Source organism: Diprion similis, chromosome 1, assembly GCF_021155765.1.
Source record: "Diprion similis isolate iyDipSimi1 chromosome 1, iyDipSimi1.1, whole genome shotgun sequence".
In the NCBI taxonomy this organism is placed as follows: Eukaryota; Metazoa; Arthropoda; class Insecta; order Hymenoptera; family Diprionidae; genus Diprion; species Diprion similis.
The window spans coordinates 3,680,853-3,708,518 of NC_060105.1; the positions used below are offsets into that span (position 1 = coordinate 3,680,853).

The 27,666-nt window shown below is 37.3% G+C and overlaps 3 protein-coding genes across 3 annotated transcripts in view; 1 reads left to right on the plus strand and 2 right to left on the minus strand.

Annotated features, from left to right (window-relative positions):
• LOC124410120 overlaps positions 1–16,157 on the minus strand; it is a 63,646-nt gene extending 47,489 nt beyond the window's left edge. The window contains exon 1 of the mRNA XM_046888370.1: positions 15,911–16,157. Coding sequence (XP_046744326.1) covers positions 15,911–15,955 — 45 coding nt within the window. The 5' untranslated portion in view covers positions 15,956–16,157. The remainder of the gene's footprint in view (positions 1–15,910) is intronic.
• A 4,684-nt stretch (positions 16,158–20,841) lies between these two features.
• Positions 20,842–21,942, minus strand: LOC124410901. The gene has a single exon (XM_046889659.1). It carries the CDS (start codon positions 21,539–21,541, stop codon positions 20,843–20,845), a length of 699 nt encoding a protein of 232 aa, XP_046745615.1. The 5' UTR covers positions 21,542–21,942; the 3' UTR covers position 20,842.
• Positions 21,943–22,464: 522 nt separating this feature from the next.
• LOC124411033 (ubiquitin-conjugating enzyme E2-17 kDa) lies at positions 22,465–27,383 on the plus strand. Its single transcript, XM_046889910.1, has 6 exons — positions 22,465–22,798; positions 23,610–23,673; positions 25,490–25,521; positions 25,900–25,977; positions 26,064–26,169; positions 26,783–27,383. Exons 1-6 carry the CDS (start codon positions 22,775–22,777, stop codon positions 26,920–26,922), a joined length of 444 nt encoding a protein of 147 aa, XP_046745866.1. The 5' UTR covers positions 22,465–22,774; the 3' UTR covers positions 26,923–27,383.
• Positions 27,384–27,666: the final 283 nt, after the last annotated feature.

The window sequence follows — 27,666 nt, forward strand, 5'->3', positions numbered from 1 at the left end:
GTTTTGTTTCGTGTTTTGAAAAGTTCCGAAAGCGCCTGATTCTCAATTATCATTTGGTGGCGAAACTTGAAATGAAGAAATCAAACTTTGAGAAAATGATAAAGTTTTGAATGGACACAAAAATTCCGAAATGCAACATTTCGAAGATTCAAATTACGATAGAGAAAAATTCTGAAGAATAAAATTTTGATAGAGCAAAATTCCGAAAATTGAAATATACTATCACAGCGACGTTTATTTACCGAGTGGATGTAAAAATTGAGTGAAATCGAAAATCGGAATGACCAGGATTCGTAACGTAAAAGTATCGAAACTCGAAAACAAAGAAAGATGAAAGCGGTGTTGAAATTCGTTCAAGATAAAAATTGGTTGAACTGAAAATTTTCAGTAAATCAGAATTTCAATGTTCCACATTTATAAACTTTCTCTTCGAATTTATGCCTTTCCGGGCATATCGTTTTTTCAAAAAATTCGGAATTCGGTGCCTTCAAAACTTTTCAAATTCGGAATTTCAATCTCGGCCCAATTAAATCATCATTACAACAATTTTTAGTGCGTATTAATTCGACTTTTTTTTTTTTTTTTTTGTCATTATAATACGTCTGGATAAATTATATATATAAACAATGTATAATACCGATTAGAAATAATATTGAGCATGCGTGTGCAGTCGGAGTCGTGCGTTTCTCGAAGCAATTAAGGAAGAAAAAGGCGCAGGGCGTCGACAGGAACAACCAAAGGTCCCTCGACCTGTGTTGAATACAAAATACCAAAAACGAGCCGGACGGTACAAAGTGAAAGAAGGGAAATAAAAAAAAGAAAGGAGGAAAAGAGAGGAGGAAATAAAGAACCGCTCGTTTCTTCGACGCGACGTTGAATTAATACCTGCATGACCTCTCTTCCGGTCCACTCATCACGCGACCTTTGTTAACGTTATGCGTGGATTATTTACGACATTCGGTTAACGTAAGTATAAAATTGAAAATCCTTAACCCCCCTTTTTTTTTATCTTATTTCTTAAGCATTTGCTTAATTAATTAATGTACAATTGATTTTTAATTAAATAGCATTATAAATGTATTATCAAAGGCATCAACGAAGTTACGTTGTGTGAAGTAAAAAAATAAAAATAAAAATAAGCTGTCTTGTAATCGACCAAATAGGTATATATATATATGTACGGATTTTTTTTTTTTTTTTTTTTTTACCATTCAAAAGAAATTTGGAATGAAAAATTGATATATCTAAAGTTGTTTTTATAATTTCTTTGATTTTTTTTTCTCCCATTTTCTTTTATGCTTATTGTTCTTTGAACCTTTACAGAACTCAGGTATTTCGTATTTTAGTGAATGTAAGCGTCGTTGCAGCAATGCAGGAAGCATAAAATCCGCTCTACTCGCTCAACTTTACTACGTGAAGTGCATCGATCAGCTCTGATTGTGCAGAGCCTTCAATTACACTATTACACAGTATATATATATACATATACATATATATATACAGCTGCAATTAAATGCGACCTCGATTAACGGTGAACGATCTTTATAGAGGAGGCGTGCTATTTAGTTAAATACATATATATATATACACAGTAAAATTCTCTTCTCGCCGTTATACTTCTTTTCATTGCAATTATTGCAAAGTACATCGCACTTGGATTATGTTTGAATGTAAAATCCGAACAATATACGCTCAAATTATTATACTACAGTCGTTCAGTAATGAAAAAAGAAAAAAGAAAAAAAAAAAAAAAAAAGAAAACAATTTTTTTTTTTCCGAACGTCCCCCTTTGAACCCTAGAAGTTTCACTGGAGTCAATTTTCGATCAGAGCAGTCTTTTTCGAGATAAATCAGATGGTACTTTAAAACGGGACACCCGGTATAATTCAAGAAACACGGAATTACATTCTGAGAGTTTATACAGGCAGGCAACGTACGAAGCTGTTTGAAATTTCCTTACAATTTCCACGTCTGTTGGGATAATTTTCATTGTCGTAGAAAATTTTCTACATAATATGTACCTACTAGAAACACAATCGTTATTATACGATTCGCAGTTATAAGACCGGTTTAAATAAATCTTAGATAACAACAATATACGATCAGCAAAGATTAGATACGACATACAACATGAAGTGTGTACAAAGGTGTTTCGCCACTTGAAATTTCGAGTCAATTTACCATACCTACATCGTCATTCTCACAATCAATCGATCAGCAGATCTTTAGCAGCACCCCGATATCAGCAAGCTTCAAAATAGTAAATACCTGATCAACACTTTCGAGTTTAACGTACAATCCGATAGTCGATCATCATACACAAACAACAATAAAACACGCAGTCGAAAATTTCAAAGTAAAATGATGCATCTATGCATCATGATCTAGGTAGACAGTTTTCTGAGCTGATACTTGTTACTATTAGGAGTAAATGATTATACGCCGAAAGATCGGTAGAGTGACTCGGTCATTTTTTGTTACATATATATATATATATGTCTGTGTGTGTGTGTGTGTTCTCTCAAGGAAAACAAATTCAACGGTCAAATTGCTTCAAATTATACACACCCAGATGTGGTTCAAGTCGATACGGGATATTAAATAGAGCATGATTGCTGCAGTATTCACGCAGAAATGGTACGTAAAATAAGAAGGAGAGAGAGAGAGAGAGAGAGAGAAAGAAAATGAAAAATAAGAGTAAATTTGTAAAATAAAATGTAGATAAAACGAAAGAAAAAAAAAAAAAGAATTGAAGGGACCGAGGAACGCGCGAAACAGCTATGCAGCGTGTAAACAGAGTTTTTTTTTCAATTTGCTTAGTTTTATTTATAAAATAAAGCAATAAAATGCATATCGTCAAGGATAGAATAGTCAACGATGCATAACCGCGCTTTTCATTGTGAATAATATAATCGACGTACTTGCAATACAATTGTTTTGATTATCATTACGTGAAATACAAGTTGTAATGAAGAAAAAAAAGTTTAAACAAGAAAATAAACAAACAGACAAAAAAAAAAAAAAAAAAAAACAGGTGACCTCAAAACACGACGTCTATAAAACTCGTCTATATAACAGTGAAATTCGTCTTATAGGTACTCACCGTAAAATTTACAATCTTATAACGACAACGATTGTTTTATTTGTGAGACAAAATTTTCGTGTACAGATAGTTATAGGATTTTTCATTTCAACAAATCGATGAAAATCGTTAAACGTAATATAATAAAACACACCGTTGATAAACTGTAAATAGAAGAGAGGAAACGGAAAAAAAAAAAAATGAAAAATTGAAGAAAATTCTTGAAAATAGGATAAAAGATGAAGGCTGCTGATAACGAGTCGAGAAAGTGTATAATTTACGCGTAATTTCAACATGTAGAGTAAAAATAATGGCAAAGCAGCAGCAGCTCGATCAAGATTATATTCCAAAAAACGACGGAAAGACGGACTTGCGGTGGTCAAAGTAGATCATTTTATTTTCATTCCGCATCAGAAATCCAGGTAGGTATAACCTGCAGAGTAAGTGTGAAAGAATAAACGACCGGAAGTTGATACCGTCAAGTGAAACTGTCCAACCTCAGCTTCACCATTATTATAATAATAACGAGATCGAATATGAAACGCGAGAAAACCCGCAGGAGGGCGATAATTGCATGAATGTTTGTATTTAAAATGATATCCGTAATAAAGTAAAAAATTTCAAATTTCGCACTGCACTCAATAAATTGCGATATTTTAAAAATTTTAATTATATATTAAAATAGAAATTCATCAACGTCCAGATTTATATTTAATATATAAACTCTTTGTTTCACATCGTGCAGAATTTATGGTTTTAGAAATTGCGAAAAAGCGCGATAAATAAAATGAACGAGAGGGAAGAAATAGAATATAAAAATAATAATAATTAATAATAATTAACAATAATAATAATATAGATTGTTCTCAAATAGTGCACTGCACAAGACGTAACCAGCTTTCTACAAAGTTCCCCCGCGCATGATTTGACGTTCGCAAGAAAAGAACGCTTCACGCGCACACTGCGGTAAGAACAAAACAAGAAAGGGACAAAAAAAAAAAAAAAAAAGACGAAAAGAAAACCAGAAAAACGAGAAAAAAAACTCCTTATCGTCGATGATCGTTGCTTCTTTAACGAACCGAATCGCGTCACGTTTTGAGCCTAAATTTAAACCGAGAAAATCTTCACAAGCGTGTAATAGTTGTCTTGCCGAAGAAGAATGCGAAAAGCAAAAACAACCGTGTAAAGCAAAAACATTTCTCTTGGCAGAGGAAGTTGGTGAAAATTAGAACTTAAAAGGAACAAAGTATATCCTGCCAAAACTATCCTATATATATATATATATATATATATACATATATACATACAATAGAAAAATTGCACTCGTCTGTGAATTCTCGATTATTTTAAACACAGCAAATTATATAATGAATTTTTTTTTTTTTTTTTTTTTTTTTTTGTTGCATGTCTCGGTATCGTAAAATTATATAAATATTATAATGATATATACAGAGTATGTATTGAGAATATCTCTATAATAAATGCAGTAAAAGTGTGAAACTTGATTTGATATAAATAGCAGCGGCAGGAATTTTTATGATATCCGCGCGTGTGAATCGTGTTCTACAGATAATGCATGACGCGATTATAATTTTCTCTCATAATTGTTACATTATACACACAGACTATAAATATGTGCACAGTAAATTGTGGGTATAAATCGACGCAATAGCGCAGCTGCAGGCTATACATATACGTTCAAATACATGTTTGCCACGTTCCTGCAGTATTTTTTCGCACGAAATTAACTATATATATATATATATATATATATATATATATATATATGTATATAGCCACGCGTTTATTATGCAGCCAGTTAGAAATGTAGAAATGTTATAAATTATTACGTATACAGTTGCCATTGCATCGGAGAATAAATAAATTTTATTTTGTCGTTAAATAACACGCCGAAAGGAAAAAGAAAAAAGAAAAAACCATTTTGTTCTGCATTTACACTTGTCGAAAGATTGACAATAAAAAAAAAGGGAAGAAAAAATGTTATCGAAAATGATCCGTGAGGAAAAATATAATAATAATAATGCAAAGAGCTAGCCGAGGGTATATATACATATATATGCATGAACAAAGGGATCGAATTTTCGCATATCTGGGTCAGGTGACAAACCTGCCATATGTGCAGGTAAATGCAACGGCTTTCCATATGCGATATATATATATATATATATACGCGCAAGCAAACTGCGCCCGGCATATGTACAATAACGACCAACAATTTTCTTAGCGCAATAATACTCACGAGCGTTCAGGAAAAATTCATAATAATAACAATAATAATAACAATCGGCATAGCATTATTTTTCAATAAAATTTATCTCCCGATATTATTATTATTTGATATTCGAGATAAGATTCTAAATGAAGATAATTGATAAAAAGTGAAAAAAAAAAAAAAAAAACTATCGTGAAGAAAGAAAAGATGTTGAGCAAATTCCCAAAAAAAAAAACATTAAAACACGAATTTCAAATATTGAAAGAAAAAAACGTAAGATTTTATCACGCTGACAGGTTGAAGTGAACGAAAATCGCATAAAACTATACATTATACAAAATGAACGGGAAGAGAAAGATTAAATAAAAATAAGACGATGAAATGGTTGAAAAAAATAAAGTAAAAACATGACGTAAACGATCAATCGTAGTTCAAAGATTTTGCAACGCGGTTCACTAACTAGTTGATAATATACCTCTACTTAAATTAACAAGTTCTTTTCTTTATAATCGTATAATAATAAACGATAGTGACGATGATGATGATGATGATGATGATGATGATGGAGCAGTAATCGAAATATAGTAAATCAAACATCTGACCGCGATGGCAGGCGATGAATAATGTGCGTGTGTTTAGAATAAACAAACTTGAATTGTTATAGAGACAATGGAATAAATTCTACGCGCCATCACGCGTCGACGTCTCTCTTGGTTTTGCAGTGCAACAAACCAACGCCTCAAGGTATATTTCTCCTCGGCCATTTGAATTACTTAAAGTACACGTCCTCGGTTTTACGTTTATTTTTACTTTTCTTTACTCATTATTCATTTAACGTAGTACAAATTTTTCTTCCATTCGCCAAACTACATGTTCATCGGGTGTTTCAATTTTTTTTTTTTTTTTTTTTCTTCTCCTCTTCTTTTTGTGTTTTTAATAATTTTTGGGCCAATTTATAGTCGTCGTCAGTATATCGGAGGCTCGTCGTCGTGGTGACGAAACTGTCTCCGAAGAACAGCGCGAAGAACGGCGTTGTAATACTGATCGGCGGCATCATCGTCACCGTCATCCTCATCCTCATCCTCATCGTTACGGCCTTCGGACAGTTGCTGTTGCTGCTGCTGCTGCTGCTGCTGTTCATTCGGATCCGCGACCTCGGATATTACGCTGATGCTTTCACTCCTACGTATAATTTATGTACAACAACGATGATGAGCACACAAATATGTACCAACTTATCATATATATATATATATATATATATATATATATGTGTGTGTATATGACATACGTAAAGAAAATTTCTCATCCATTCAACGATGGAATGATTACTATTATTATTACTATTATATTATATTAATATATAAGTTAAAAGCGTCAAATTCGTATAAAGAACAAAGTTAATTGCCTGCTGTGAGATTGTTATTATCAATAAAAGAAAAGAAAAAATATCCGATTCAATATTTCATACCCTGCAAATAATATTATTTGTACACGTTAATTTTTTTTTTTTTTTTTTTTTGTTTCTCTATTTATTTCTACCCGACAGGGATAAACAATTCAACATATTTTTACACTCTAGTGACAAGTTTTTAATTTTCGCATAATCAGTTTTTTTTTTTTTTTACCTAATTTCGCTTAAGATTTACAATCTATTTCCGTAAAAATTGCACGGTTTTTAGAATTTTGCCAAAAAAAAAAAATACCAAAAAATAAATATATATATATTATATAATATTTCGAAACAAAGCTTGATTTATATACGCGTAAGAAAAAGTCGTTATTCTAAATTAATCAATATTGTATATACACACGTATGTACATCGATACGTATGTATCGATGACTGATAAAAATAGCCACACATTACAGAGTTCAAGTCGATCGTAATAAGATTTTTCGACGCAACTCTGTATTATACATATATGTATGATAAATTATACCGTCGCAAATTCGCCCACGATTTTTTATCATCATTATTTATACCTATGTGTCATATTTTCATTCTCTTCCTATATTCTCAAATAGTCGTCTTTCCCTTGTATGAAAGTAAGAGTAAATGCGAGGATAAAAAAAAAAAACGAAATGAAGAAGAAAAAAAAAGAATCCACATAAGATAACGGGTGTCAAGAAACGATCGAAGGCTGAATGACGGCCTCAACTTTTGTCACGTAAGACAGATCGCGAATTTACATAATAAATCTATACAATATGATTCTCAAACACGCCGACGTACTATAAACGATCGTATTTTTTTAGTATAGCAATAAAAAAAAAAAATTTAAGGTTTGTTACAGAAATTATAGCGGAGGAGTTTAGCAATTATTCACACCGAGAGCACTGCTATATTTTATAAAGTGTAATAAAACTTCGAAAATGAAATGCCGTTATTATCAATCTTCTCGATCAATTCATTATTCAATTAGTCTGGAACAACATCGATATCAAAGTCTAAGTCACGAGGTTAGTGTATGTATAATTATTAATTAGGTATATAAATCTGGCCTGCTCTACAGCTCCGTGAACTTTTATGCGAAACGGAGCAAAGATTTCACGCTACTTGAAAAAAAAATAGAAGAAGAAGAAGAAGAAGAAGAAGAAGAAGAATAAGAAAGAAAAGAGAAGAGAAGAAGAAGTCTTTGAATTATTCTTCGAAGTTTTCTTTCTTTCGCGATTTTTATCTAACGCTAATGAATAAATTCGGTCAGCAGCATCAATTATACGTTCATTATATTATATACTGTACAGTTTACTATACAATGTACAAATTGAAAATTTTATAAAAAAAGAAATCGTTAGTTTTTTTTTTTTGGACTGTTTTTTTTTTTTCATCATTTGAATCAATTTCCAAAATCACTATAATTTAAAATATTAAGTAAAACGTTTTAATTTTATTTCTCGGTCATTAAACGAACCGGAAATGACAAAACCGAAAATAATACACACATTTTTATTCTCTACATATCGATTTTTTTATGATGAAAGTAAAGAGTAAGTTTGGTGAAATAAGTTCTTTTTTCTTAATTTGTTAATCCTGACTCCGATTCCGACATACGAGGACACGATTCGATGTAGAATTTTCCGCTCTACACGATGGTCAAGTCATTTTTCATCTATCGACAGCAGTTTTCGAGGAAAATGCAAAAAACGTCAAATTTTACTGTTTCCTTTAAACCCCGTCTATATTCAGCTCAAAAATGACTTGAGATTTCAGTTCCTGAGGTTCGAAAACCTCTACAAACCAAGATACAGTCACGAGTCGAATATTTTAAAGACGAAAAAAACAAAAGAAAATCCAACATCGCAAAAAAATTACAGATCGTAATTGACTCTACGATTTCTTTTTTTTTTTTTTCTTCTAACTTCTAAATATTACCTTTTTTTTACTCTACAACCCCCAAGCGGATATAAATTACATATGTATATATATATATATATATATATATATATATATATATATATATATATGTACTACACTGTGCAGCCTGGGGGAGAAAAGAAGCCTTAACAAAACGATATACACGCAGGTAAATCAGGGTGCGCAGCGAGCGATAAGTTAACCGACACCCTCTATGGTTTACTTTTTACTTGTTTATTAATTTTTTTTTTTTTTTTGCCGCTTCTTTTCCCCTTCCCTTCAAGAATAGAATAATCCTAATAAGAAACTACGCAGGGTACGAGTAGCCGGCAAGTATGTACATACAACAGCTGTTTATGGTCATCGGAAACTTAACGAAGACAAGCCTCGATGGCCGCGTCGGTTCCTTCTACCGTAAATCCGCTTAATTAAATCTTAAAAAGGTTGCGCTGTTATAATACCGCTACAAAAAACCTCCACGACGGTCCGCGTTATAAATACATTATACATATATATTAAAAATTCGCACAGAGTATAATTTATAATAATAAGATGAAATATATATATAGGTTATAATTTGCAGTAACGTTGACTGTATTAAATTCGAATTTCAAAACTGCACAACGTCAATTAGGTGAAACACTGTCTCTATAATCATGATAATTTGTTAACAATTTGTTAATGTACGTAAAATAATACTACGTTTTATCAAATATAAAATTTCTTCACGTTATCAAGACTCGTCGGTGAAGATGAAAATTCAAAAGTTTTTTTCTAATATAAGAAAAATTTTATAATTATTATTTATATAATACGGTAAACAAAAAAGAAAGAAAGAAAGAAAGAAAAAGGAACTTGGACAATTAAACGTGTTAATTAGATAAAAATAATTAAGGCCACTTATTATATATACACTACAGGAAGTTAGAGGTTAGATTTTAAATATGTATATATATATATATATATAGATATATATATATAAATCGTGCGTGGCTCACAATTTATGGCTTGCAAAGCTGCCTTAAGGATGGATATGACAAAACTCCGCAGTGTTTCGGCGTTCTATATATATAAGGAGGTAAAACATCAAAATCCATACTTCGTGCCAGGCCCCTCGTCGTCACGAACGGAATCCCGATGGTTCGGAAGTAGAAGGCAACCTGGGTACCCGGACACGACAGTCGCGTACATCTAAACACGTATAAAGAACACGCGAATTCGCTGTTTCTGGTCGCTGTAACTGTGCACAGAATACCGCGGAATAAAATCATCCGAATTGTCGAGTAGGTACCGTTTTTTATTTTCTTAGTCCAGCGAAGAGAAGGAATAGAAGAGAAGAAAAAACCACGGATAAAATTTTGCATACTAAATACGATTATTAATAATTTATTCTAGTATAAAAATTATTCAAACATCTCGTCAGATTATCGCGTGTTAATTAAATAAATTCAACTCAGATTTTCTATAATGACTTTAATAGGAATTCATTATTAACGATGCATTGCCTTAAACGTACGTGCAACATATAAGGAATAATAAATTGCATTGAATTATTAATTTACAGATACGATGTTATGATATTTTCCTCGTCATTCGGCGCAATGATACTTCAAAGTGAAATATAAAAAGAAGAAAAAAATTATAATTTACTTTATTATAAATTTGCAAATTTGACTTTCACAGTATAATATAATAATTTAACAATAATACGTACGTTAATAATACACTTTTATAAATAATACGATTTGTCTTGAAACGAGTTACATTGTTTCCAACTGTATAATAATTCTGACGCGCAGAATTTTGACAATGCAAAATTGCAGAAGCGATATCTTTGCTATGTACCTATTATATCGATCTCGCATCACGCGTTCGACTTTATCTAGACACTGAAAGAACGAAGGGGACGAATGAGTCAGAAGAGAACATGGCGTAATAATACCCACGTGGTAATAAACGTGTGTGAAAATCTAGCGTTGAATTCATTTCAACGAATAAAACGGTATTTTTGCAATTACCTACCCAAGTATAGATAAAAGAGCGTGCGAAATTCGGAATTCTACTTTTTTCGTTTGTGGTAAGAAAAGAGAAGAGAGAGATAGATAGAAAGAAAGAGAGAAATTGAAAATACACTTTTAAAAACGTTCAATATTCCCCAAATTACTCAACAACAATAATGAGGCTACCAATCTATATATATATATATATATATATATATACATATATATGTAAGTATAATATATATCATCATATCATATATATCACTCTTATATATATATTTAAGTATAATATGCTCTAAATTACAGAAGAAATGACTTTCAAAGTTGTTTAACGATCTCGTCAGCAGCTATGTGATAAATTTGAAGGTAATAAAAAGCCTAATTCATACGGCTCACTTCCGGCGCTGATTGCCATAGATATTAGTATAAACGACGGTGAAAGCTAGCGAGGATTCCCAGCTCTGCGGTTATAATAATATAATACATAGCAGACATGATATTGTCAACAATAACGATCGTTGACAATGTTATATTACCTACACATTATACAATGCGAGCACACGTTGTTAAATGAAATTTCACTCTCCATGACGCATATATATGTATACTGTTTGTATATATATATATATTTATATATATATAGCTTATTTTTTCGTCTATATAATAAAATTCGAAGAAAAATAAGAAAAATAAGATACGCGACGATAATAATGAATCAGTGCAAATTTTATTTGCAATTCGCCGCGATAAATTTTGATTTATTTTTCTTTTTTTTTTTTCCAATTCTTTTTTGCCACGCTTACATTATTCCTGTCACCGTTCATAAGCCACACTCTCATACCTCTCGAGTCCAGTTATTGCTCAAAACCATTTCCGCCCGTGCTGAATTACCACTATGCCATACCATATGCCATGAGGATAGAGACAGGTAGGTATAATAATATTATAACCTGATATAGTTGCAAATGTAAACCAACAACCGCACATACATATATGAATATACCGTTACTCGTACCTTTCAGCGCGTGTAAAATGTGCGCGATTATTATAGGTTATATATAATGTATAATTATACATTTTTTTGTCTATCTCTCTCTCTCTCTCTCTCTCGAAAAAAAAAAAACTCTTGTTCTTCTTTTTTTACCCCGCAACATAAACATATATACGTATATAGTACATATAATATCACACAACATCTAAATTTTTCGAATTTTGCAATATGTATTAACATTTCTATCTTTGTTTCGTTTTGTTTTTTTGTTCTCTTTGTTTAGTTAATTTCTCGTATTGTTTCAACAAGTATTCATGTACATACATATACGTATATGTATATTCACTTATACGTAGACAGTATAGTATTATTCGCGGTTCGAAATGTTAAGGAAGAGAAACCGCAGCGCATGCATGGCTTGCTTACTTACTCGCTGTCATGACAGCTGCGATTGTCGCGAAAATCGAGCAGTCTCGGTACGTATTAATATTCATGCATACAAACGAAGACCCAAAGGATTGGCGCACGTGTGTCGACGTGTGAGATAGAGTATCGCGTTGCAATTTGATACCACCGTACCCAACATCGAGAGAGATAGAGAGATAGAGAGATAGAGAGAGAGAGAGAGAGAGATTCGAGGAGACTATGGATGCACACGCATAATTTATTGCGTGAATACGCAACGCGGTAGAGACGCATCACGTACGACGTGTAGAGGTACGTTGAGGAGAGGAAAGAAGAGAAAAAAAAAAGATGAAAAAGATGAAAAAAATAGGTGGGTAGGTATTATCAGAGAAAGAGAAACCGGAGCGTGCGAATTGTCGCCTGTGTAAGTGCAGGATTTTTTTTTCTTTCTTCAATTACTTCTTCTTTCACGCCACACTCGCAAAATCGAAAGTTACACTCCATCGTGGTTGAAAAAAGTATGCGTAGGTATACGATTAGTAACGGAGATTGAAATAAGTAACATTATCTTAACGATACATTGAAAAAAAAATCACCATTTTCTTATTTTTTTAAATGATTTTTAAGGAACTATGATTGCAAAATATAATTACATTTTGTTTTATAACGATTTACTTAATTTCAAACAGTTCAAAAATTGCGAAATAAAATGTTTTTTTTTTTTTTTGTCTCTTTTTCTCTCTATCTCTCTCTCTCTGTTTTGTGGTCTACAGTCTCGATCAAGATACGGTGTAAGTTTTCACCAGAAACATGATCACTCTACACCATTACTTCTAAAACCTGACTCGCTTTTTCTACCACTGATATCAATGAATTCAACAGACTAACAATAATTATTTGTTCCCTAACTGCAGCTAGTTTTCAACTCCAGAAAGCCATCTACTTCGCTTTTCACCTACGAGACGCTGAGACCAGATTAAAATGACGACATTTATGGGATATTTGTCTACTATGGATGATATATCTCTTGAATGCATTATAGGGTCACCTACATAGTAGTTAGATTGCTAGACTTTTTGATCCGAATAGACAAAGTTACTTCTAAGGTAAGACGATCACTCTGATCGCTTGCAGTGTTTCTCGATTGCTAATTTCCGCCAATATATTTGCAAACGAATTAACCACCGCTGTAGATACTAATCAGGTTTAATGCAATGTGCACGCTTACCCGACTGTTCCGATGACTGAACAGTTTCTTTCTACTTCACGACGACTTTCGGTTATATCTTCAGTCACGTTCGGCTCTACGCGTGACTCTTGTGATTCTTGAGGGTAAATGAAACGATCCGACCGGATTTCAGGGGCGTCGTTATTTCGTCTATCCGCTTGCAGTACGTGGACCACCTCGGCTCTAAGTATAGTGGATAAGTGACCCGTTGACTTGACGCCGTGAAAATGATTGAATGAATTGAAATCCAGTAAAAATCCGTTCAAAAAACATCGCTTAAATAAAGAAACATACTGAATAAATTATGAAACGAATCCGCACCCTGATAAATTAGCTTCATCGGTGACATCAAAGTTATCAACAACTATCATCGTGCTTGTATCATTCCCCGAAATTCTCTGTTGAACACCAGGATTAGCAATAGTGACCGTGGATGAGATCAAGGGAATTGTAGTAGCGGAATTTCCTATAACTACGTCCTCCATCATCATCGCTGTTGTTAATTAAAAACCGTCACGAGTTTAATGCACGAGTATATCGGCATATTATGTAGATTACAGGACTAAACTAAACAAAAAGAAACAAAAGAAGACAAATTTCGCCAATCTAATTTTGCGTAACGTAAAAAATAAAGTTTATACATATTTCATTTACTCGATGACCGCAACGGCGGTGGTCTAGCAGCATCAGCATCATCGTCAGTAATTATTACGGGTGTCGTCGTCTTAGAAATTTCGGATAATTTTACCGCCACCGCAGCAACACGTTCGTCTAGATTCTTACTATCATAATCCTCGGTGTACGGAAGCTGTGATCTCTGATCAAAATCTATAATTATCATTGTACCGTTGCGATTATTGATTGGTGAAAAGTAGATTTAAAAAAAAAAAAAAAAATAATGATGATGATGATGATAACGCACCCGACGAAATTCCCCCGTCTTCGGTAATCACGGGAAAAGCTTCAACCGATGGAACGACGATGATTTGTTCTTGATTAGTTTTAACGTTTTTCCGGCTACTTTTAAACCTCATCAACCTTCTGATGTGGCTACCAATACTCGGCAATCTGTACGGAATTCGGTTGGAATAATTATCTTTCCGAGATTCATTTGACACCGATGATGAGCCGGTCTTCACGGTATTCGAAGAATCGATTGAAATCTCTTCTGGTTCCTTGCTTTCAGGATCGATAATTATGCGGTTCCGCGAAAGAAACTTTGAGAGACGAAAGAATCCTTTTCCATCTTTACTGTTGCCGCGGCGGCCACTGCTGTTATTATTATTATTATTACTCTCCTGCGGGCAGTAATAAAACGACGATAATAAATATATATGAGAGAAGGTAATTTTTTTTTATATTCTTATACAATTTCTTTAACAAATACCTTAGAATCTGATGATTTTGAATCATTTTCTTTCAACTGATCAACGCCGGCAGCTGAAATGTCCGATAATACTCCGGTTGATTCTACCGATAGCGTATCGGAAACTCCGACGATCTTTGTGGGGATTTTATCCCCTGGGTGACGGGGGAGCGTTTCCTTGTCGCTCATGACGACGAGGATGGTGAAGTGGCGCGGAATTTAATTGATTAAGGACTAGCGTTGAGAGTTTGAATATTGGTTGGAGGTTGGAAACTGAAAATTTTGACAATTCATCGCATCGCGACAAAAGAGCGACGGCTGCTTTTGTCGTTTGAAAAATCATCGATGACTATCGACCTCGCGTTTCAGCACTCTATAAACTGCTTCGGAACTTCTTGGAAAATAATTCACGTGTATTATATCGAGAATTCGTTTATGCATCGTCCCTCCCCTCGACTGCTGCAGTTATATTAATTGTGTATGGCTTATGGCTTTCGTCAAGAGTTTATAAAGTCTGTTGCAAGATTTGTGCGTCCTTCAAGAGCCTTTTACAACAGACTTTAATACGGGATTGAATACTTTTTACGATATTAACTCATCGATGTATCGGCGGCATATATACTTTTGAAAACGCGTTTCACATATTTGATGCATATCTTTTTCGTTGGAGGTAATCGAGATCAACGCAACGGTATTTTATCGTACATCGTTGATGTATGGATGATGAATCACGCAAATTAATATCTACTGTATTGAATTCCTTGTAACTTTTCACCCGATTTTTCTCTCTCCGTAGTCGGTCGTCGTGACTCAAAAATCGAGATTTGTGACGTAACAAAACAGTTGCCTGCCTATAGTTTCATATAGCTTTGGTAAAATTATCGAAGTCGTCGAAACGCGTAAAGCAAATGAGACAACGAATAACCAGGTGTTGGAAGCTGTTGAATCATACAAGCTGCTGTATCTCAACTACATGCACCACGATGTATGCATCAAAGAAGTCGAAAAATAAATACGACAAGGAATGTATCAATAGCGATGATAAAATATGTACGTACGTACAATCACCTGACTTCCGGAGCCCAAATAGCGTCGATAACAACGGCAGAGATAATAAGAATGATAATAAAGGCAAATCCGCCTTGTGCAGAGTGTAAAAAAGCACAACCACACACACATACACATTAACACGTCACATTCGTAGAGAGAATGAGTCGAGTATAAAAATGAAGGGGGGATGAATACTCACCGGATATGCGTACGGTGTACAGGGTACGTAGAATCCTCTGTTCATAATCGGGAATCCAAAAATCGTGATAAAATCCAGTCGTCGATTGTTTCGAGTGCAAGAAGAACGGCGTCGAGACGACAAGTCCGTACGTCAAAACAGAACCAGCGCCATCTTAAGCCTGTTGCAAGGTCGTCAATCTGTCAGTTGTCCGATCTGAGTTGCTGAGTAAATTGATAAAGGAATTTGTAGGTATCGCGATTCTGAACGGTTTGACAGGACGGCTTTTCGACGGTTAAAATAACGGTTCAAACGGCGCGTCACAAACGATTATCACTTTCACAACAGGTACGATCCACACGATCCGTCGTCGTCGAGTGTCGAAAGCACTGATTTCGGTCTGTCATTCGAGGACGACGCTCTTGGTTTGAAACGGTTCGATAGAGTAAACAAAAGAGGATCGTAAATAACGCCGCTCGTCGCGAACGTCGGGCATCTTTGACGGAGCATATAGAAACACTCGGCGATATCACACGATGCTTATTGACTACGCGAATCTTCCTCCCCCCTCTTCCACCCTTTACTCCATTTTAATTCACCACTGTATTACTGGAAAAAAGACAGAGCCGAGACTCCTTCGTTCACTCCTCTTGTATCGCGAATCTTTGCGATTGTCACTGCCTCGCTGCTGCCACGGCACTATTTCCGTCTGCCCGGCATTTACTCGCACCTTGGCACCTTGGCCGTCTTACCAATCGCGCGAGGAACGTCGTTCCAACGTCGCGACACTCGCTGGACTACGCCATTTTCGCCGAGAGTATCCGTCTCTCTCTCTCTTTCGTCTATCTATCTATCTATCTACTTCGCTCCCTCTCTCTCGTTTGCTCGCTTTCGCCCACGACGCGTACCGTCACGACGTCACTCGTTCACTGCCGACTCCCGTCATGCGAATGTCGATTTGCGAACGTCGCCCCACCGCCGACTGTGCTGCCACCACTCGACTCACTCCGCCGCGTCGGTAACATCGGGATTTTCCTTCCGACCGTCGGTACAGCCTGCGGCTTTCGTCTTCTGTTTCTTTTTTTTTGAATAATCGAATATGCCTCTTGGAGAAGCTAACCTTAACCCTAAAATATCATAAATTGCAATCCAATTTACAGGTTTTGTTTAATTTTGTGGACAGAAAAAGCATGCTGTTTCCAAAATTGTAAATTTCAATATATAGGTATCTAACATTGATAATCTGCGATGACGTGCTGCGATTTTCACTTTCATACATAGAATGAACGTACCCGCAAAAGGAAAATTCAAATACATAATGTGACAATGCTAGGCTCCATCGCTATTTTTTTTTTTTTTTCTTTTTTTTTTATAACACACAAAATCGTGAGTTTTCAGTTTAAGTAGAAAAACCTGTACAGGCATTTATTATCATTGATTGAGTCTGGTTCTGTTATAGACACATGAATGATAAACGATCAGTGTAATGGTTTCATAAGCGTACAATTTCTTCACCCGGTGGTTCTGTATCGAAATTTGAATACGTTTCAATCCAAGCGGAGTAAGTTGAGTATCTGTAGGTGACGGGTTCCATCGTCTCAAAGTTCTATTAGTATAATTAACTTTGAAAAGCTCGTTATGCGTTACGTTGATATATACTCCGTCGTATTTTATCGATTGAAGTCGCTATACAGTTTAACCCCATATACGGTTATTAACAGAAAGAGGTACAAAAATGCGTGACATAACTTGCCAACGTAAAAGCAGACGTCTTTCAATGGAAAATTCGAGAACAGTACCTATACACTGTGTTCTTCCAGTTCTTCCACCTATGTCGCTTCTTTTTTACGATCCGGATCACACAGCTCTAATTTATGACAACACAATGGTTGTGATCATGTACCTTCGCCCTTGAGATTGATTAATTAATAAATTGAGATAGCGTGATGGAATAGAATATTATATACATATGTAACCAAGTATACGTGGCTTTTACACGTTCGTTACGTATACATTCAATAATAAAACACTCAGATACGACCAATCAAGGACAGAACGACATCATCCTCGATAAAAATTATTGTATTATGTGTCATAAAAAATCTTCCGGCCCACAAATCAACCCTCGTATAACAAATGGTTCTTCAGCTTCCACTCGTTGCCTCCCTGCACGCTTCAAAGAATGACTGCGCGAACTTCTTTTTACAAATTTCAGGCCTGTTCTATCAAACCCTCTGCTGAGCGAACTATCGTTCGAAGAATCGTCCTGCTCCCTCCTAGAGGACATTGACGTCTCGCTACGATCCGTTTGCCTTTCGCAGGTCAAAACCGTGCCCGAAGAACTCAAGGACGTCTCGACACTCCGGTTGCCTCTCTGGTCCCGACGATAGACGGGGACATCCGGATGCTCGATTCTCAAGACTTTGTGCCCGGCTCTAGAGACAGCGTCTTCTTCTGGACGAGCGAAACTAAACACCGGTTCAGCCGGAGGTTCGGGCATAGGGCCAATATACGAGATCGGAACTATGCAAATTCTGTCCAAAAAGTCAGGAAGTCGGATTTCCGGTGCTGTCGGATGATTCTCGGAAGATTCCGCCACTTTTTCTTCACCTTCGGGAATTCCGACTTCCGACTCTAGACTATCAAGCCTCGGAGGCGACGCTGTGCAAATATGAACCGAAGACAATTTCCGGTCCGCACAACCCAGAGGAGAAGTGAAACATGGCCATTCCATTTCCTGTTTGCTATTCTCCGGGTCACCAATCTTATCCACAGGCGCACAAATGTCCGCATCAGGGTGACTCAGGGTGTTTTCAGTCAACTTGGTCTCGTTGACATCTTTCAGGTCGTAAAACGTCGGGCTGACTTCGGTAGCTGCGGACAACAGCTGGACAAAAGGACATCGATAAGTCGCGTAGTTCGTCCCATCGAAGTCTGAGACCTTGTGGTTGCTCGCGATGTTCGGAGCTGAAATTTCTTTTTGGAAAACGGGGTTGTCATCTGCGCGGAAATAGTCGCTAAGAACGAAGTCGTCTTTGACAGGTCTGACCTGAGGCCAGCATGCAGGGTTTCCGAGGATATCGGACCTCATCCAATTCATCATCTTTGGCAGCCTAGTCATACCGTTGATGCAGGAAAGATTGTAGTCCAGGTTCAGAGCCCTAACCTTGCCGCGAATTTCGCTAAGCTCGTTTTGCAACGGTCCAAGTTCACCTTCTATGCGGGAGAGCGGATCGTACGACTTGTTCGTCGTCGTCAAACGCTGGGACTCCAACTCTCGATGACATAAACTTGAACACTTGTGACTCAGAGCTGGCTCGTTGCTCGGCGTAACAGACGGTAGCATGCTAGCGCCACTTGGACTCGGGGAAAACGTGTAATCGGAACCAAATTTGGGGTTCCTTGTAATCGGCAGGACGTTCAACGCCTCGGCGGAGTCTTTGGAACTATTGACAACCCTTATTCTTGCAGATCGTGAACTCTGGGAAACAGTTCGGCGCCGATACATGCTGCTGATTTCCACTTCGCTCGCGCAATCGGTCGACGCTTTGCGCCGAGGACTCGCGTCTGCATCCTCGGAGGACTCCGGAAACAGGGACTGTCTTGATTCGTCGTGATCAAATCTCGTCGTGCCCAAGGAATTCGAACTGTCCATGCACGCCACTATCAGCCGCATTTTTTCCCTGATGTCAACCGGCGAGTCGGAGACCAAACGCTCTGCCGGTATGCGGACGTCAGGGTACTCATATGATCCCCAGGGTGTGGCGACCCTGATCACAGGCAGGGATTCGGACTTGTTCGCGTCGCTCTCGACCCTTGGAGCCACGAAGTACTCCGTTCGCCTCAGGCTCATTTCATCGACATCGGCACTCGTGCCCGATGATACTTCGTCGCGATGACTCGGGGTGCATGAACCCACTGACGGGGTCTGACGATCCGGTAAATCGATCCTGGGCGAGTCGGAGGTGCCTGCAGTTCATCATTTATCTCATTCACTGTCATCATTCGTTATTACAGAGTCATCAGAGAAGGATAACGGATCAGTCGCGAGGATCGTGAATAGAGAATGCTAACCTACGATCGTGTTACTGGCAGCTGTGCGCTCATTTTGCGAGACACTATCCACTTCGGGAAACAGGACGGCGTCTACCAGCTGGGGAACGATGGTACCGTCGGTAGAACGAGCCAAGTTGTTCGCTGCAGGTTTGCGGCAGTCTGCACCTGCTCGAGGACTGTGAGGACCTTCGCTGGAGGTTTCATAGTCGCCTTCGGAGTCCGTAGCAGCGACTACGAGTGGGGTAATTTGGCTCAAGGACACCGAGGTTAGGCCGGAGGAGGCGAGACGCTGACCGAACGGAGGATCGCGGGGAGAAATGGTTGTTTGGCGGGTGTTAAAACCGCCGCATTCTGTCATGACGACTTTCCAATTTGAGGGTACAGTCGACTTTGTTATACAGGCGCGCGGATTCAGGAGAGAGAAAAAAAGAGGAGATAGAAAAATGTGAATAATTGGAAGAAAAAAAAAAAAGAAGAAGATACGGGACGAAACACGGTATCTCGATTAATTCTACGACTCGCACCTCGTTTCGTTACTTTCGTTGTTCGAAAGATTTAACCGAATCGCTGCCGACTTCAGACTGCGGTATGCACCGGAGTCATTATCGTTGATTAGCGACGAGCTGCAATGTCGTCTTCTGTATCAAGCTGAAGTTTGTAACGTTATTGTAGTACTGCATCCTTGGAAAAACTGGTTATTTTGCAACTTTAGGATTTCCTAAAATTTAGGAACCGTTAGATACAGCATGAACAAACCCAGATTGTGTAAAATCATCTTTTCTAGCTATTCTAAAGGTTCAAAATAGTCATTCTTGTTTCAACTTTTCGATACGGTAACATTTACTAACTTCAACCTTGTCTTTTTACGCACAGTGCATGAATTTGAAAAATCCACCGTCACTTTCTCCTGGTCTTTGTGCAGCAGGTATTATCGCCGCAACAGACACCACCCCTGACGGAGGGATAATTCGGCGGGCCCCTGGAGGAGGGGTGCTTCTTTTTCCTGGTCTCGATGACGATGTTTGCGGGGAGCAGTATGTCCTCCCAGGGTATTTCGACGTCGTCTAGATCGCAGTGCTCCTCCTCCGGTATCGGGCGTATTTCAACCGGCCTTTCGAGGGCGAGATCCTCCCAGGGTATCTCCAGGGTCGAATCGCAAAGTGCGCCGTCGGGCCGGAGTCGCGGCTGCGGGGCGACCGTGTCCATCACCAGGAGGTCGTTCCACGGGAGCTTCATCTTCCCGGTCGATTCCTTTGAATCGGTGCCCTCGCCGTCCTCGCCTCCGCTTTCCTGATGCAGCCGAGCCGCCTCCTCGACTGGCGCCTCCTTGACCTCGACGTTAGGCCTGATCTTCATGGCGACAGGTGGCAAAGCGATGTCTCGCCACGGCAGTTCGATCTTCGAGTCGCACGGTATCGACTTTTGCGAAAATTCCTTACGGAGACAGTGCATATACGGCTCGTGCCATATCTCTTCCTCCGGATTGTGCACGAGCGTTTGCCGCTTTCTCTTGCTCGACGGCTTCGACTTGTTACCAACTCCTGTGCCTTTCTTCCGCCTGCAGGAGCACTCGCCCGCCTTACGTTGCTCCGCCATAAAATTCAATTTACACGCAGAAAAGAGCTCGGGGTTTGTTTCGTGTTTCTTTCTTTCTTTCTTCTCTTTCTTTCTTTCTCGATGTAACTTTTTTCGCCTCTACTTCGGTTCAGCAAGTTATTTTGCGCATGCTTTGTACCGTTACCGACGTATCACGCCCGTCGCCTATAGACTTGTTAATTTTTATATTTATTTATTTTTTTTCCTTCCTGTTAACGGTTTATGTAACCTCGCATCGTGGCCCGCATGACGTCTGTTCTTTGCGTTTTGTTTCATCATCGATTAATCCACTCTACATGGATACAGATGTAATAATATCCACTGCATACATATTACACGTCGTTTTCCGCAAGATGCATTCATATGAGTTCATATTACGGAAGACCGTTGATCCATATGATCGAATATTTATATTAATAAATACTTAATAATTTGCTCCTATATACTGTAGGAGAGACTGTAATAGTTTTAAGCAGCAATATACAAATTGTGTAATACTTAGAATAAAAAAAAAACATTCAAGCTGACATACATACTTGTGAGTTTCTTAATTTCAATCCCTCTGAAAAGTATCGCATGTTACAGAAATAGAATGTAATTTAAATGCAGGTTGAAAAGGCATTATTTCGAGTACTCGTCATATAATAAACGCTACGCAGCCGAATCACGGAAAAAAATGAAAAATGAGAAAAAAATTGGCACGCCGAGAAAGGTGGGTCAGACGTGAAATATGCGGTTGCGCGTCACAAGGCTTCTTTGAAAATCTGTTTACGTCATGCTGGTTACGTGAAATGAGGATTTTATAAGGTAGCCGCCATATTCGACGAGTGTCAACGGCGCGTCGGTATGGCAGGAAACTGAATGACCGGCAGCTGGTCGGACGGTGCATAACGCGAGAGTCTCTACATCTGCGTTCGCCGATAGAAGGAAATCCGTGGAGTCTGGATCGAGTTGGAGATCAAGAAGTGAATAAAAACTGATCGCATCGATAGTGCCGTTGGATTTTAGTGGGCTAACGAATATTTTGGAAATTCTAATAATTTCTCTCCGCGTTGAAGGATATCGGGGAGGCGGTAGAGGCCAGTAAAAGGTGGCATGCAGACGATAGCTTGAACGACGTAGTGAGACGACGTTTAGAAGGCAGCCATCTTGCAATCCCTAATCAAAGATCCTTGGCTAGCGGGTTTCGTTGTCTGGGTTTCAGCCAGTTAATATCAATACACAGTCCATCAAATGGCTTTAAAACGAATTAATAAGGTACGTCAACGATTCCTAGTGTTAATACTTCATAAAAAGTATCCGCGGACAGTGTGCTGTGCGTTAAATCAAGTTGAACGCCCTTAAAAATTTTGCAGTGAAGCAATGTGAACCAGCATTGAAAATCATGTTGGCTTTTACCCCTTTTTTTCACCGTTCCGACTCTCCGTTACCCGATAGTGCTTTCGTTTATCGCCTGTCCCATCGCGTATTCCGATCACCGTATTCCCGACGGGTTGCTGGGTTAATTGTTTTTCATTGTGATTATTCCACAATGACAGTGAAAATACAATAAATCCTTGGTAGATGGCCGATAAATAGCCGGAAGTAACGTAAAACCCTGCGTTATATATCTGTATATGCCTACACCTATATATCCATCCATATACATGTGCTTATATACACGGCTATAGATAACTCTGAAACTGGAAGAAAAAAGAATATATTCCATAAAGCCCAATTCCATGATCTGCAAAGTTCGCGCAATAATCCATCGCTGCCCGGGTCAAACAAATTTATCAATATTTTATCGTCGCTACTTTTCCTCCGCCAAATTCTTTGCCATTTTGTAAAAAGGCTCGCCGGCGTTGTGTCATTTCTGTGGCCTAAGAACAGCCGGAACGTTATCATGACGTCACTGATCTCTGGACTCGATTGTTATGGTCGACTCGTACGGTAACCAGAAAATGTTCTGGAACATTCTGAGTCATTAATATTGAGTGGCGTTGCGATTTGATCAAGCGTAGATCCAGCCGCTAATTAGTTTGGCAAATACTTCAAGTGTACTTAACATTGTTGCTTAATATTTCAGGAACTCCAGGATCTGGGAAGGGATCCACCTGCACAATGCTCCGCTGGTCCTGTAGGAGACGATCGTAAGTTACAAATTGAACCACCCTATTTTAAATACGTCGACCTTGACTTTCTTATTTTCATTCCGCTTCCTGCCTCGCCCAAAACATTTTCATTTTTTATTCCTCGGACTTGATTTTTCTGCTGCTGAGATTTCAAAGTTTCAGGTGTTTCAACTGCAGTTGGAAGTTTTATTACCTGACTGTGTGATTCAGAAATATCATCCATTGTTCATATATTTCGTATAATTTATCTGTGTTTCCTTTACAAGTTCAGAATCAACGGTTTTAGACTTTTCGTATCTTTGCCAAGTTTTCCTTGAGGCATCTGTTTGACTGCCTTAACTTTATCTTCATTATTTGAAAAATTTTACAATTGTATTTTTCTCACCATGACATACGTTCAAAGTATTTTCTATTTGGCGCTAGTCAGTGTTCGGAACAAATTTCACGCAATAAAAAATAAAGTATTTGAGTTGCACTGTGGATTAAAAAAAGGAGCGCTCAAATAATATAAGGAAAAATAATATGAGCAATAAATTGTGTAAATATTAGCCTGTCTGATGAAAACGATGTTAAAACAGTGATCCTGTTTCCAAAACTTTTTTAAAAGCGAGAGGAATTGTTTCAAAGCTAATTAGCGGGCAACAAATTTCAATAACATACATAAACACGTCTTTAATCATGTCGGTTAGATATAACTGACTGCTCGGTATATGCGCAAGTACCTATAAGCGTTACCTTTAGTAGGATGAATGCTTCTTTGATGTATAAAAGCTCTGCTTTTACCACGGCAGATAACCTGGATTTTTAAATAAGAATTTTGCTAGCATTTATATAGAATCTATAAATAGTTCAGACCAATGTGGTAGTCGACACCCACTACTTACCAATACCTGCTCTTCAAACTATTTACTCTACACTTTTTTTTAGTTTAAATTGCAACAGGTTTTGGTATTGAATGTCGATTATAAAATAAACTTGATTCCCTTCCGACTTGTCCGCACGGTGCTGACCACATATTGAGTTCGAAAATCTTTGCAGAAATATGTACTTGGTTTAATATCCACTGCAATAATTAACGAAATTTGCCGATATACACGAAACTTTAATTTTCAATTGAGATTGAAACCAAGTTCATTATGCGTATACCAACGAATCGAGTGCTCGACATTGTTTTAGAGCTGGCTTCAATAGTCTTTCAGCAGCTTTCATGTCATGGCATTTTATTCTTGAGCCATGTGACTCATCCTCTTAGGTATCATTAGTATGTGGCTTGACAATGGGACAGAAAACCGCTGTTTTTCCAGACTACGACTAATCTATCTTTTTCTTCCTCCCTCCCGCCCTCCCTCCCTCTCCCCATCTTGGCGGGGACTTGAGAAAATTTTTCAAACTCCCAAGAATATTATTCGTATGAAACAAGAAACATGTATCTAATTTTATAACAAAATGTCAATGTTGAAGCTTGACATACTTTGTCTTTCAATTTTCAGAATATGGTAAAGTTATATGCATAAGATATGTGAATGCAGGAACTTCCTTTGTCTAGCCAGAGAGTTTAATATAATATTATCTCACACTTGTTCAAGCAGGAAAAGATTTTACGATTTATGACTTTACATTTGTACACATTGGTTCTTTTCAAAATGTATTAACAGAATGTTAATTGCACTTAAGAACTTACTTGTTATTCCGTGTATTATACTCCTCGGATATGACTTGCTGGTCAATCGATCTATGAACACACATTTAGATATACAATTATCTTTCGCGATCATTACTCATCTTACACATTTTGCAACAATACAATTGTATTTCTTTCTTTTTTTAATTGCAGTATTCCACTGGCAGGCCACCATAATGGGACCAGTGAGTAATAAACAATATTCGTCATTTTATCCTCATATAACATCTAATCTGTGATTTCGTCATTTTTTCCACTCATATTTTACATCACATGTTGCACATTTCTCAAAAACAAAATGACTTCAGCAAATTGTCATTTAAACATTATGTCAACAGTTTATATAACGTGTCTCAATTACTAATATTTCCTTCATTATTATTTGTTACAAAATAATTCTAGTAACAATTTGTGGTTTACTATTTCTCTCTCTTTTTTTTTTTTTTTTCGTTGTATGCGAAACATTAACTGCCTAACATTTAACTTCTTATACGTATATTTAAGTTATAAACAGTTGGTGGGAATTTAATAGCATATAAAACATGTGATGCGTATATTTTCAGCCCGACAGTCCATACCAGGGAGGAGTATTTTTCTTAACAATTCACTTCCCAACAGACTATCCATTCAAGCCTCCTAAGGTACGATGACGTTCAATTTTATCCAGATACATTATGTGTTTTTATAACCATTTCGATATTATTAAACGCATATGTGCTCTTCCTAGGTTGCTTTCACAACCAGAATCTATCACCCCAATATCAACAGTAACGGAAGTATCTGCTTGGATATACTAAGATCGCAGTGGTCGCCAGCACTCACTATTTCGAAGGGTACGTTTTCTAAAGTTATATTAATGACGTTTACCTCATCCGTTATTACAAGTATATCCGTAACATTCGTACTTCGAACAGTCAGTTCAAATAATCGCAGTGTAATATTAGCTGTATTAAATTTGCTTCTTTGTCAGGACCGCTTGACGTAATACATCATTAATTTTTTTTTTTTTCTACGTCCATTTCTGTTGCACTTTTTGTTTCGTTGCCAACTTCGTGCAACGCTTGAACTATTTATAGTGATCGAACTACGTATTTTGCCATTTTTATTTCTATAATGTATCTTCGATATCTCTGGCAACGTATCACACATGTCTATTTTCTGTTCAACACGTTTTGCGATTGCTGACTCCTCAAATGATATATACTATGGTGATTTTTTCCCCCCTCGCCAGGGTTCCGATTGACGGCAAAATTCCGCTGGCACAGCTGGTAATCTGTTGCTAATTTCTTAAGTGTATATTTTTAACAATCCCGATCGAACATTGTGCAAGTACGAAACGTGTAGCAAAAAAAATTTAAGGACGTATTTATTGGTATTGAATAATTGCTGGTTAATAACGAAGGTGAAAAATCATGAATAATAATGACGATTAATCTGTAATTGCAGTGTTGCTGTCAATATGTTCTCTATTGTGCGACCCAAATCCTGACGACCCACTGGTGCCAGAGATAGCAAGGATATACAAAACGGACAGGGAGAAGTATAACGAATTGGCACGCGAATGGACGCGCAAGTATGCCATGTGATGCGCCAATTCTCGTTTACCTTAACATCTAAACGCCACCTCTGTCAGCAAGCAACCCCAGCCATCATTATGCCACTAACCGATCAACACCGATTCAACCTAGCAGCGGCCTGTCTCTTTTTATACGTTCGCACTGCCACCCAAGCTTATAGAACACGTTCGGACCAGTCGTGACCAGTTGTGATCAATATGATCTGTTCTCCCTTCGCGCCCTGAGTAGCCAGTGGGTTTTAAGACGACGCCGCGGCGACAGCAGCAGTTGAGACAATTAAGAATTTTTGATAGGTGGTCACACACTCACACGAACACAATATACACATTTTCACACAAATACACGCCAAAACACAAACACACATACACAAAGCTCCTCTCTCTCTCTGACCGAATATTATTGGAATAATTAAACACATGTGAAATAGGCAAGAATCAAGGAAGAGAAACAAATAAAGACAACATCAACAACAAGTAATATCGAATAATAATATCTGCTTTGATTTTCGTAAATAAATTAAATTAAAATAACCAAATATAGGAAAGTGAAAGTAGGATTTGTATTTGAACTTGAGATACTACTATTTCTAATAATTGTGCTTATATGATATTATGATATTGTACACCTACTTTCTTGTTAAAAGAAGAAAAAAAAAAGAACAAAAAAGATATAGGCAACAAAAACGAGTAAACTACACAACATTCAAAGAAAGGAGAGAAACAAAGCAAACGATATAACAAGTAATGAAAAAAA